The sequence below is a fragment of the Pagrus pagrus genome, assembly GCF_965226575.1.
Source record: "Pagrus pagrus genome assembly, chromosome: 21".
NCBI classification, from domain to species: domain Eukaryota; kingdom Metazoa; phylum Chordata; class Actinopteri; order Spariformes; family Sparidae; genus Pagrus; species Pagrus pagrus.
The window spans coordinates 26,197,774-26,211,934 of NC_140208.1; the positions used below are offsets into that span (position 1 = coordinate 26,197,774).

At 40.1% G+C, this 14,161-nt stretch overlaps 1 protein-coding gene across 13 annotated transcripts in view; it reads right to left on the minus strand.

Moving 5' to 3' along the window:
• Positions 1 to 14,161, minus strand: part of ryr2a (ryanodine receptor 2a (cardiac)) — a 333,069-nt gene that overhangs the window by 87,744 nt on the left and 231,164 nt on the right. For all 13 annotated transcript variants that reach the window (XM_084342544.1, XM_084342552.1, XM_084342553.1 and 10 more), the window contains 11 exons: positions 13,955 to 14,070; positions 13,040 to 13,104; positions 11,845 to 11,966; positions 11,486 to 11,535; positions 8,011 to 8,071; positions 6,172 to 6,410; positions 4,811 to 4,892; positions 4,066 to 4,196; positions 1,783 to 1,910; positions 373 to 565; positions 60 to 142 (listed from right to left, as the gene is read on the minus strand). In XM_084342544.1, coding sequence (XP_084198670.1) covers positions 60 to 142; positions 373 to 565; positions 1,783 to 1,910; positions 4,066 to 4,196; positions 4,811 to 4,892; positions 6,172 to 6,410; positions 8,011 to 8,071; positions 11,486 to 11,535; positions 11,845 to 11,966; positions 13,040 to 13,104; positions 13,955 to 14,070 — 1,270 coding nt within the window. The remainder of the gene's footprint in view (positions 1 to 59; positions 143 to 372; positions 566 to 1,782; positions 1,911 to 4,065; positions 4,197 to 4,810; positions 4,893 to 6,171; positions 6,411 to 8,010; positions 8,072 to 11,485; positions 11,536 to 11,844; positions 11,967 to 13,039; positions 13,105 to 13,954; positions 14,071 to 14,161) is intronic.

Here is a 14,161-nt window from a genome sequence, read left to right on the forward strand (position 1 = left end):
CCTATATTCTGATGAGCTACAAAACAATTTATAATAAATAATAAAATGACCAGACATACTTTTTTGAGTTTCTCCATCAGAGGCAGGAAGTGGGTCTTGAGAAGCTGGGCTTTGGCTTTGCTGATGATTGGCTGAGAGAATACTTTAAAGCAACAGAGATGGGGTTAATTTATCTTTATATTGATTAAGCATAGAACAATACATATTCAACTATTTGACAAACATATAGAAACAAAAATATTAAGCTTCACATTAAATGCACTTTTAAAAATTGCATTCTTTAAATAAAGTCATTATCACTATTCTGAAACACATCTCAAGGTAACATGACAGGTAACAGATACGGAACACACACAGAGATATCATGTTTACCTGCCAGTCTTTTCATCCAGGCACCTTCATCTATTCCCAGGTTGTTGTAGATGATTTTGAGAATGTTTCCCAGCAGAGTGTTCATATGTTCAGAGGTCACAGAGGTGCAGCAGCTGTCAGCTTTGTCTGGGTTGCTCTCTGGTCCGTGTTCCCACCAGTGAGACATGTAGCTGCACAACATTGGCAACACCACCTGCAGAAAAAGGAAAAACGCATACTGCAGGTTAAACGATCATGACATTACTCTGCTCCACATCCTGTCATGATGCAGTTAAAGCCCCCCTCGAGTGTATTTTGGTGTTTTTATATTTCATATATATATTTCAGGCATGATCTGATATCACCAAGTAATTAACAGCCCAGGATCAATGTCAAAGTTGTTTGCCTAGGAGCGCTGTTATAACCAACCAATCAGAGGTTAGGGTTTGGCATTTGAGACAGTGAGGTTAGGGTTAGAGGAAACCACAGGGAAGGTTGTAGATTAGAAAAAAGAAAAAAGGAAGCAAGAAAAAATGTCCTGATTGGTTGGTTATAACAGCGCTCCTGGGCGAACAACTTTGACATTGATCCTGGGCTGTCAATGTCAGGAACATCATATTTCAGAGTCATTTCCTGGCACTGTTGATGAGCGATACTATTTGGTGAATATTTTTTGACAAATAACTGCTCAATTCTTAGTCACTAAATTGAAGCTGTTGCTAACAGGGCAGTGCGTAGTGTGTGAGTGGTCGAGCAAGAGAAGGACAGATAGTTTCTATATTTCTGTGTTAGCGACCAGAGCAGAGAGGGAAGTTTAGCAGAGAAGTTGTCTCATAAATGTACAGTAGAAGTTACAGTTTGACATTGCAAAAACTCTGCACCTGCTCAATACACAAGAAGAACTTCTGTTTGAGTGACAGTTATCACTATCCCTGCTTATATTCATGCAGCTTGTCCATGCTAATATCGATGCCAATGCTAATCCATGCTAATGATGTTGATCTTGCCAGAACGGCAATCTGGTTGCCATGGTTCTAACAATGTATGACTATTAACCATGCCCCCATTCTCTGTTTGAGAAAGAACATTGACCATTAGACAGGAAGAAAAACTGAGGGGGGTTTTAAAGCTTCCTGTTGACAGTTTGGCAATTAACCCACACAGATAAAAACATTGGAGGAGCATTACTGCTTCCAGTGAACAGAGGCTTAACATCTCTAATTTTCAATTAACAATGTGTGAGGTGTCCCTGGCACTCGCTAACACTATGAAAGGTATAGCTGTAGATATACAGTACTGAGTAGAACATAATAGTCTGATATGGTAGGTTTAATTGAGGATTTTGAGAAGAAATCAGAGCACCCTGAAGGAAAAGGTACAACAGAAATATGGTTGATATGCATTTTTAAGGAAGTTAGTTATATATCCCACCTCCATAACATGAGGCATCTGAGTGTATCTCATGCCAGACTCTGCCAGTTCCATGATCTCCTCCAAAGACTTCTCTAAGTTTGGGATGAGAGGACACACCTCTCCAACCTGCCCTGGAAGACCTAGAGCTAAGAGGTGGAAAGAGAAATGTGGTCAAACAACAAGCATAAATATAAACGTGAAAGCATACTTTATTACTTAATTGTTACATCTTTATAAACATATTGACAATGTTAAACTTGTATCATGCACAGAACGTGGTTAGTTACGCTCGCCTAAAGACATTACTTTTCAATCATCTTATTTCATCACCTGCTGAGCCATCAGTAACTCCTGCACACAAGTGTTGTGTTTTTCTGTTTTTTCTCTTTTTATTAAAAAGAAAGTGGGAGCAACTAGTGTTAGCCGTCTTTCTTTAATGGGTCCAGTTGTGGTGATGGAAATAGACCAGACTGTCAGTAGTCAGGAATGGGTAGTGTTATCTCAGCACTCTGTATATTACTCTGTAATTTGAATCTCAGAGTAATTTACAGAGTCTTGCATTGCATTAAGAGTAAACACAATTTTCAAGGTATATAATTACTACAGTACTTGTATATATTGAGCACCCTTGTACGTAAAATGCAACTACACAGAGCAGCTAAAGAGTGAAATTTACACCCCATGCAGTTTGGTTTCCGCCCTAACCATTCCACTGAAACAGCTGTCTGTGTCTTCACTGAAAAGGTCAAACTCTATCTTGACAAGTATGCATGTGTTGGTGCTATTTTTATTGATTTTAAAAGGGCTTTCGACACTGTTGACCATAAGATTCTGCTAACCAGACTTTCTGCCTTTAACTTTTCTGGTCAAGCTACTGCTTGGGTTAAATCCTACCTGTCAAGCAGGACACAGTGTGTCCAAGTGACAGGTGAAAAATCCCCATACCTGCTCTGCCCAGTAGGGGTCCCCCAAGGGTCAATCCTTGGTCCATTACTCTTCTCTCTTTATGTGAACGATCTACCCAATGTCTGCAATAACATCGACACCCTGATGTACGCTGATGATACAGTAATCCTAACCTATGCTAAAACCTCACAAGAAGCTGCCCAAAAGCTATCATCTGCCTTAAACATAATACAGGAATGGTTAACTATCTCATGCCTATCTCTGAACACTAAAAAAACTGTCTGCATGATGTTTGCCAAACCCACAACCCACCTGTCACCTACTAAAATCTACCTGAAAGGTGAGGAGCTTTTGATGGTGAAGGAATTTAAATACCTTGGTGTCACCCTGGACTCTTCACTATCATTTAAAAGCCATGTTAAAAATACTGTGAAAACCATTAACTTTAATCTATATAACTTCAAATAAATCAGATCCTCCTTGACAGATAGTGCAGCGCTCACGTTCCTACACTCCATGATTTTTTCTCACATTGATTACTGTATCACCACCTGGTCCTATACTAGTGCATCCACCGTCAGACCTATTGAAGCTTGTTATAAAAAAGCCCTGAAGGTCCTGGACAAAAAACCCCTCTCCTATCATCATTGCAATATCCTTGACAAATATAATTTTCTAAGCTTTATCAATCACAGGAACTTCAAGTCGGCCTGTCTCATCTACAAAGTCCTGCATGGCCTGGCACCCCCTCCACTAAACACCTTTATCATACAAAAGTCTATCCGTGGCTCTACTTCTCATATGACCAGAGCCACTGATAGAGGCGACTGTGAACTCGCTTTCAGACGGACATCTTTTGCCCAAAATGTCTTGTCTGTTAAAGGATGTGTGATATGGAATAGTATCCCACCCTCAATAAGGGAATGCCCAAGCCTGGTAACCTTCAAATCCTCGTTGAAATCATGGTTAAGGGAAAACCAGACTTCTGAGCATCAGTAATGTAAGTTATAAATTCCACCCTATCTTACTTCCCATATACTCACTCTCATATACCCCAATAAGAGTCATGACCCGGTTTCTGCATTGCTGCAACCCTCCAGTCCACCTCTACATCTCCCACAGTCCCACATTTTGCAATGAGCTGTCCAGCTGTTTGTTGTTGCTGTTTGCTTGTCTGTTTGTTTCTCATTACTGTTTGTTTGATTACTGTGTGGCGATGTTGTGTCTTTTGTTTGTTTTTAAATGTACTTGGGGACAACGGATTGGAAACTAGCCTTTGGCTACACTCCGGCTTGCTTACATTATATTCCTGGTGAATAAATGTTCATTAGCATGCATTGTCCCTCCCAAATAAAAGAATTAAAAAAAAAAAATGAAAATCACATTGAGCAGTACCTGCTCTGTCTTTAGCTCCTTTGCTGTTGTAGATGGAGAAGCTGTTGAACTTGTTGATGTGATGTTCAAGGAAAGCAACAGGGAAGGCTGCTGAGAAGGCAGCTAAACATTTGCCTAATGCTGGACGCTGTCTGGAGAGAGTAGAGTAGGAGAGGGAGAGGAAGAGGGAGAGGGAAAACATTTTTTTTTTTCATTAGGAGTCATTTAATTATTTCTTTTTTAAAATAAATCAAATAATGTCAAAATGAATAACCAAAACGTTCAGCATGGGCTTCCTCGAACTGAGAAAAAAGTCCCAATAAGACAACATGCTGACTCCTGTAAACTGTTTACCAGTACAATAACTGTTAGACGAGGAATGTGTACATATCTGGTAATGATACTAAATTTTTTACTTAAATGTTCTACTGTCCAGCAGTAGCTTGTGGTGCACGTGTAATGTTTAGCAGCTATATCTTCCTGTCTTTCTAACTTAAATATTTTCAACAGTCAAATACAGTGCTTGCTGGAGAAAGATGCACATCAGAACATACATGGGGTTCTTAAGCTGAGGCCTATACTAAGACGCAAGTTCAACATACCGAGGATATGTTGCATTTATGCAAGGATTGACTTACTCTGACAATCACAGTTACACTAAACTTTCACGCAAAGGTGGTTATTGGCTCAATAAGTCAACCCAGGTTTTCCGCATCTTGCCGAGGCTGAATTTGACTTGTATTGTACCGTATTGGGGATACTGTACCTCTCCACATAGATGCTTTTGTTGGTTCCCAGGAAGTATAGGCTGTTGAGGATTCTGTAGCAGGAAACCTGGACATCATCCACTGGAAGAAGACAGGCAAACAAAACTGACTGCAGTTTACATTTGAGGAAGCAAAAAAAACAAACAAAATAAACCAAACAACAATTATAAAGTTTTGCTTCAGAATAAAAGAGGAGTTTCATGTTGTATGAAAACAACCAGCCTCGTCCAACTTGTCAGTCCTCATTCTCCTCGACTTATCCTCTGTATTTGACACAGTCAACCACCAAATCCTCCTCCCCAGCCTGACCGAACTTGGCATCGCTGACTCTGCTCTAACCTGGTTCACATCATAATTGACAAATCGCACCTTTCAGGTCATGTGGAATGGCTCCTTATCCAAACCTTGCTTTCTGGAAACGTGTCCCTCGAGGATGGACCTGTCAGTCACTGTCGGGGACTACGCGGTAGCACCTTCATCGACTGCGAGGAACTTGGGCGTAATCCTTGACGACGGACTATCCTGCACCCCCAACATCACCACGGTGGCCCGATCCTGCAGATTTGCCCTCTACAACATCCGCAGGATCCGGTCTTTTTCTCACAAAGGACGCAACGCAACTCCTGGTTCAAACGCTGGTCATCTACCGCCTGGACTACTGCAACTCGCTCTTGGCCGGACTCCCAGCCTCTGCGACTAAACCGTTGCAGCTTATCCAGAACGCTGACCCCCCCTCCTCTGTGACCTCCACTGGCTTCCTGTTGCAGCCCACATCCGATTCAAGATGATGGTGCTGGCCTTCAGTGCCGTCAACGGAACTGCACCCATCTACCTCCAAACCCTGTGACTGACCACAAAACAAACAAAGGTCGCTCAGCGAAGTCACGACTCTTCTCTGTTCTGGTGCCCCAGTGGTGGAACGAACCCCCGACCAAAGTCAGGACAGCAGAGTCACTCGCCATCTTCCGCAAAAGAGTCAAGACTCACTTGTTCAGACTTCACCTCGACCCCGCATAGCATGACTTCCGCTCCCCCCAAAAAGCACTTTTATGTTCCTACCCTTAGCACTTACATCATAGCACTTAAGTACTTGCAGCTACTTTGCGCAGAGGAGGGCTTGAAAATTGTTTCTATTTTTTCATTTCTACTTTATCGACGGTGATATGTTGTGGTTTCTTTCTTGTGACAAATGTACATGTAAGTCGCTTTGGACAAAAGAGTCTGCTAAATGCCCTAAATGTAAATGTAAATGTAAATGTACATCTGACATTATCCTTAAAAATGAAAACATGTCAAGACATTAACTGTTCTGATTTCACCTCAGTCATTTGCAATGTGAACAACAAACGTCAGTACGCACATATGAGGTCTTCTCCGAACATGTTCTGTCCAATGTGTTCAAACAGGGAGGAGAGGACGGGCAGCAGGGCAAAGGTGGTGTAGTTGATGATCTGAGTGACACCTCGTGGCTGCTCTCTGCTGTGGGTGAACTGACCCAGCTTCAGGTTCTCCTGAGTCTTCTCCAGATCTTCTGCTGCACTGTCGAAGAACGACCGCAGGGCGGCCTTCACTGACTCCAGACCAGTCTTCATCACTGTCCTGATACATGTGGAAAGGATAGGATAGGTTTGACATTACTGTTTTTACAAGATGGACCAACTGTATTTTAATGCAAGAAAGTGCAAGAAAACACACATTCTATGACTTGATCACTGCCCCTGAAAATAATTTAAACAAATGACATACTTGTGAATAATATATAAATGAAAAGGAAACAAAGACAGACAAACAGCCAAACCATATTATATCACAGGTAAAATGTCAGGATCAGACTCTTTTTCAAAGAAAGAGCCGAACATTTAAGCCAGGCTCGGTACTTTTAATAAAATGACTTGTTTTTATCTCTTCTGCCCCTAAGCATGACATTTTAATGGTCAATATAAAACGCCATTTCTAGGCTGATTCCTCTCAATGTATCTGAGCCCAGAATACAGCTAACAGTTTCTCATTTTCATAACACGTAAACATTACTGGCTTGCTATTTCCTTTTAAAAATTATACTGATACGTCAGTACAGAGCCAGGACCTCAGTTTCGATAAGAGTCAGAAATCTGCCACATTTTGGAAATGCAGCTCTGAGAGTATTCAACATCCCAAAACCTTGAAAAGGAACCACTTTTCTTCTTCTTCCACTCCTTGATCTGTGCATATTCTACATTTATATAATGATTCATTCCATAAGCCCTAGGGGGCAAGTGAGAAAAAAAATCTGGTGAAAGGTGAAAACGAAGGGTTCGTGGTTCCTTAAATTTTTTTTATCTGTGAAACAGTTGGGAATATAAGGTTTTGCCAGAATTTTAAGTGTTTGTTGTTGTAATACTCATCTTGGCCACAAGAGACAGACATTTACCCCTACGCCATGTTATAAGTAGTACTAAAAGCCTTCTTATTTTCACTTTCTCCATGCACTCAAGGTACATATATTGTGTGAAACAGTAGCAAGTTATGCCACATTATTTAGTCTCGCTCAGCATGGCGCAGCTGTGACTCAGAAAGTAGAGCAGGTAATCCACTGATAAAAAGGTTGGTGGAATGGTCAAGATACTGCACCCCAAATTGCTCCTGATGGCTGTTCCATCGGTGTGTGTGTGTGTGTGTGTGTGTGTGTGTGTGGCTGAGAATATAAATATAATGGGATGCTTTGGGTAGGAAGCACCTCTGCTGCGGTTAAATGACCGCCGGAAAAATGAATGACAGCTTGCTAGCTGATAAGTAACACCAGGTGGATGTTAACGGTCACCCAGTGGTTGACAGGGCTCACAGTAAAATAATGGCTTGTTTATTAAATATAAAATATGGTAAAAATATGAAATATGAAAAATATGGGTACATAATAATTGGGACTCCCCTCAGAGATAAGCAAATGTGTTTAAAAGACTGGCTTATTACACCACACACGCCCTTTAGGTACTAAGGATTTAAGGGCCCTTCTGCTGCAAGCATCAAATTGAAATCTCCCAGATGGAACACTTCATAAAAGTACAGAAAAACGTTCTGCCCGCATGACCTTGCGCTGCTACAGCTCCATCCAAGGGGAAACATTGTTACCTTTAACATTTAACACACACACACAAACACACACACACACACACACACACACACACACACACACACACACACAGTGTATGTCTTTCCTTACCTGGCATCCAGGCTTTGTCCCAGTATCTGCAGACAGTTGACTATGGATGTTGCATTGTTACCTGGAAAGTAGACAGGGTGATGTGACAGAAAAACCCTCTGATAGTAGGAACTGAGGTTCCTGTCTGTCAGGAGTATGAATAGTCGAGTACTAGAGCACACGAAAACAACATAACAGCCCTCTTCAAATGAAATCTTAAGACTCAGAAGTTTGTGCTTAAAAACATAGCAGAGTATCATATTAAAAGAAAAAAGATGTTCCTTTAAAAATAAAAATCATTTTATATTCATAAGTGAGTAATACAAGCTTATTAATTCTAAGCCTTTAACATTGTCAACAGTATTGGAACGCAATAATCTGACAGCCTGATAAATATTAAAAATAAATATATTTTATTTTGCTAAATGTGTCTGTTTCCAGTTGTTTCAGTCTGCAGAGGTGGAACATCTTTTGACTTTGAAGCCCCCGAATAATTTGAACAATTGGCAATACACACCACACACAGCTGCTGAGCAGAGAATGAGTATACACACACCCACAATATCATGCATGTTTGCACAAACATCCATGCACACACTATTTGATGATGTTCTTAATCATGTTCATCCTCTATCTGTCTCTCAGTCCCACAAAAGCACGTCGCTGTACGACAATAACAGATGCAAACCTCTATGGAATAACTTATTCTATAATGTGTCGCAGACAGAAGTTCCTATGTACAGTAATTTTGGATCTTCACTCTGTCCTCAGTATTGCTTGCACAAATATATATTTTGCTCAGTAAATGGTCAAAGGCACAGCATCGACTTAGATCAATTCCCTAGCATCTGATCTTAACTTTTAAACGGTACCCAGTGGAGTTTTTGACCACTTGTAGTGCTGTACACGTACATGTGGATCTCCTGATTTGTTACAATCCAATACACATTCCTGCCAATCATTTCAGATGCTTCAACTGATCTACAGCTTGCTGGAACATAAGAAACAATGCAATGTGCAAACAAAGGCAGTGAAAATGAGTGCTAGTAACTTGACTCAATGTAAACAATGCACATTTCAAACTTTTCAGAAAAATCTAATCAAATGTTTTGCAAGGAAAGAATTGTATTGAACAAGTTCTCTATTCCTCAAGGATACGTGCAGTTCGTTTTGATGAGGTTTTCAACAGTCATGTTGTTTGTTTACAAGAAAATTAAACAGGACACCCAGTGGCGATCCTAGCTTGCATGACGCCCTGGGCGAACCTCACCTTCAGCGCCCGTGAGACGGTAACTGGTAAGAATAGGAGCTGTTAGTTGGCCTAGCAGATGTCAAAAGCCCCAGCCAAACTGGTCAAACTGATTATCAGCTGCAAGCTACCAGGGTGCGTCTCACCTGACGGTTTCAGCTGCCATTCTTTAATCTGTCTTGTGACCACAGACAAAGTCATCTTTTAAAACAAATAAATAAATAAAAGCCTGTAAAGTTATTTTGTACTCATATTTATATTTATTATTTATTAATAACAATACACTGCCCACACTGTTTATAATTACTGTTTATATTTGTACGTATTATGTATATACATTTCTATTTCTTACCTTTTTATTATATTGTTTATTTTTTACTATTATTATGCTTATTGTTATATTGAACTGTCCTTTGGCTGTTGTGACGCACAAATTTCTCCATTTGCGGGACTAATAAAGGAATTCTGATTTTGATTCTGAATCCCCTGCTTCACCGCTCCCCTGCACCAGTAGTGAGAGCTGAGGTCCAGTAGGTGAACTTATCTGAATGCAAACAAATTTAAGGCAGCCGGTACGGGTCGGCACTGGGGGTGATCCGCCGAGATAAGCCCAGAGGTGGCTGCTACAGAGCCAGTTACTGTGGGTGACTGTCCGCTCGGTATTTTTTTTTTTTCTTTTGTGGGCGCTCATGCGGCCCCTCCACGAATGCCGCCCTGGGCAGCTGCCCATACTGCCCATATGAGAAACCGCCCCTGAGGACACCTTTAACCAATGCTTTCCTATCCCTAATCAGAATCCATTTCATGTCATTCAGAGGACCTGAAGACCAGAGTGAATCCATTCCTACAGACAAGGTACATACATAATACTCAAGCTTCTGGTGTTTCTTTGTATTGCTTGAAAGACATTATGGACAAATAATGGCCAAATTATTTGAATATATATTCCCATCACACTGAGCAGGCAATGTCTGTGGATGTCCAAAACAACATGATATGTTGATATCATGTCCGTTAGGCCAGGCCATGATCTGGACGTCCATTGACAGCCAGAATTAGTCGATAAATGATGTTGAGAAAAGACGTCCAGTCAGGCCATAATCTAGACATCCACTGACATCCAGAATTAGTTGAGAATAGACGCTCATACTGGCTATGATCTGGACGTCCACTGACAGCCAGAATTAGTTGATAAACGACATTGACAAAAGACGTCTGGCCAGCCCATAATCAGTTGATAAAAAACACTGAAAAAAGACCAAAGAAAAAAGATGCCAGTTGGGGTGGAGAGACAACATGGCTAAGAGACAGTATGTACAGTATGCATCTTCCCATGGCCATATAAATGTCTATACAACGTCCAGAAAAGACGTATAAAAACTTTCATTCTGGCTCCCCAGAAGACGTCTTCTAGACGTCTTTGGATGTCCATAAATGATGTCTAAAAGACGTGATCTAGACCACTTTTTGCTCACTGGGATTATTCAATTTATTCTATTCATCTGTAACGCTCTGTGGTTAAAAACATGAACAGAACAAACAGTGCCTTAAACCTTTTTAAAGGGGAGACATTACAGTTGATCAAAACATTTTTTCATCCACTGGTCAATTTAATATGTATTTTGGAAAAAATCCAAGTTCAGATTTCTGTTCTGGAAATTACTGACAGTTTCAGATTTAAATTCCTACCTGACCTAAATATAATATAATCACCAAAGTTGATTTACCCAAACGTGGGTATGGTATCGGCACTAGAATTGACAAGAAGTTTTAAGCAATACCCATGCAATTCATCAATAAAAGAAATACTTGTCGATGATGGATTATGACTTTTCATTAAAGCATCATATAAATGCAGCCATTTATGTTAGCCAACATTTGTCTATTAATGCTTCCAGCAGACACAATCCAAAATTAACTCTCCTGTTAGCTCTGGTTTGATCACCACCAACTAATAATTCCTGGCTCTTCAGCTGCTAAATGCTCCGCATTGTTCACCAGCTGAAGTCTAACTGTTTCGGCTGTTTAGTGCTGAGCACATAGTGCTGATGAAATGAGACTGAACCAAAACAGTCAAGTTTGAGGCTTATTACCAAAACAATGAGCTGAAATAATTATTATTACTAAGCTCAGTAGAGCTGAGAGGAACTGCAGAGTTGGTGATGATATTCATTCATACTGCACTCACACTCAGAACAACAGTAGAGCGGGAGCAAAAGTGGAAACATTAGGCTCGAGCGTCCTTACCAAATAAGGATATCCTATGTCTGACAAGAACTCCCAGTTTGCAGAAAAGACTGAAAAGATTCAATGAAAGGAGAGGAAGAGGTAGAGAGGGAAACAAAGAGATAAAAGAAAGGTGTGAGAGAGAGCCAGAGAAGGACAAGGAGAGAGCAGGAGAGATATAAAAGGCACACAGCCTGATGTCAAGCTGTTGAGACTGCAAATAGCTCAATGACTGATATACGCATGTATTCAATTGGAAATAACAGTCAAAGGTCTTATTCAACATTTTAACAACAGTACACAGAAACTTGTATTGTATCCTGCAGTACTGGCATTGTTGGCTTCTATCTGGCTGTTGCTGTATCATGTGCGGCACTCACCTGGTCACCATCTCCTTCTCCTTGTTGGAGGCATGGCCCCCGCTGCTGATTGGATGGATGGCTGTGGACAGGAAGTACAGCCTGTGGTTTTTAAAGTACTGATCCACCAAAGGCAAGACAACCTGAGGGTTAAATGACATAGATACTCAATGTGATTACCGTCTGTCTATCTTTAAAATAGAAAAAACTGGGTTAAAAGTCTTTAAAACTATTGTTTTTGAGGTTTTTTGCAGTCAGTGTCATTGCAACACTTGTCATTCAATGCATATAATTTGGTTAAATCAAAAAATACATTTAAAATAATTGGTGAGGGTTAAGAAGTCTTGCTAAAGGGCACCTCAATGCTACTATTTCATGCTGCTGGCTTACCTAAAATTGTACCACAGTCTTTCACAATCATTGTCTATTTCACACAAACTTTCAACTATTTAGAGGACTCCAACTGTGTTCATACAACTGGAATTGCAAATGATTTCAGCATAAATGCTATCAAAGATCAATTTAAAGTTCACCCAAGAATGAAACACCCTTGGCATGAGGTGTAACTCATGCATCCATTTTGGACAGGGTGTGCAATAACAGTTTTAAAAACAGTTTGGGATCTCTGGGCTTCCAGAAACTTCGAATACACTGGACGAGTAGGTTTTTATTTTTTGTTTAAAAACAAGTCCCCAGCTACTTCAGTTGTTTAGGAGAATGCTGCAACATTGTTTTGCTGTGAAGCTTAAGAAATGTTTTTGTGGACTATGTAACTTCACCCAACTTTTCATTAGCATGGGGGTAAGTAAATAATGACTGAATTTTAAATTTTCGGAAAACTGTTCCTTTAAGCTACGCTGTGTCAGGAACACCTATATGGCACATCCAAAATTGACTTAATGGTTTATACTACATGTGCAGTGTAGATCAAATGTTTCTTTTGTTAATTATCAGTTAATAGGAAGTAATTTAAATTAATGGCAGTTTTGGTAACCCCTATGAGATGATTTGGAATAGGCTACTGTTGCAGACAAGTGATTACTGTTAAGATAATCTTCATATTGCACACCCTCAACTTCAGTGGTTTCTTCAGGAAATGTAAACCCATAGTTCAATATGGTGTTTGAAAACATTAGATAAAAACACTCAAAGGTCAAAGTTAACATAGTTAAATACTTAATGGATTGATAAATCAAATAAAGTGATGAGTGCTGACCTTTCCAAAGAACTTAATCTGCTGCTCATGAGGAATCTTCTCCCCCATCTGTCGTGTTCCTACATCTAAAACAGGAAGAACACAGTCAATGTCAACAAGATCTGGACAAATTTACATTGTGACATTCACTTGACATCTGCACATTTCTTGTGGTGGTTCAAGATTTCAATCCCATTCCATAAATCTTGCAGGCAGATCAATTTGTGGCGCAAAGTGAAAGGAGTATTCAGTGTGGTAGCCAATACCCTCTTCATCAGTAACTACCAGACTGTGTTCTTCAGCGTGTAAACTGCACAGAGGGAAGTACACTTGTAACTCCAAATATAAGATTTAAAATAATTTTCACACTGGACAAGTAGCTGGATAAACACTGTGATTTAGAAATGTATTCCACCTGTCTTTTTTTTCATGTCTATGGATTCAAGGCAGATTCACGAGTCTATACGTTATGTCTGTAAAACAGCCCCCCTTACTTCTTTAAATTGTTAGTGGTGCATGGTGCCTTATGTTACATCACTAGAATTAGTCATCCTGAATGGTGTGTAGGTTTACAGAGAAAATAACAGCGGGGACTGTTTGACACATTATGTGGTGCTGGTGCGTCTTTCACAAAATCCCTGCACCAGGAAGCACTTTGCTTCAGGGAGTCGGTGCTGTCAATAGCAAACTAGGCATTCTAATGATTTGCATGGCCTTATCTAAAAACATGTAACCAAATTAAAACTGTATACAATTTACACTCACATAAATTGTAGCCACCCACTCAGCATGTAATTGTTATTTTGGTGATACAGAACCCCTTCCTCTCTGCACCAGCCAGATAAATTTAGCCCACAAAAAGTATTTGGAATGCACATTGCATTATATTAATTTCAAAGCTCTAATTTCCTTATTATTCACTGAATAACATCTCACCAAACTCCATCATATGTTGCTGTGCCTGGTCTACGTATGTGATGAGCTGCTGGAGGAAGGTGTAGGCAAACCGTTTCTCTATAGCTGGAGTGTCCAGCTCCTGAGACTTCACCCCTCTGGAAATAACAGACATAATCTTGAAGTAATAATCTGACATTTTGGGAAATACGCCAACTTTTCATATTACCAAGATTAACAAGAAAGGAT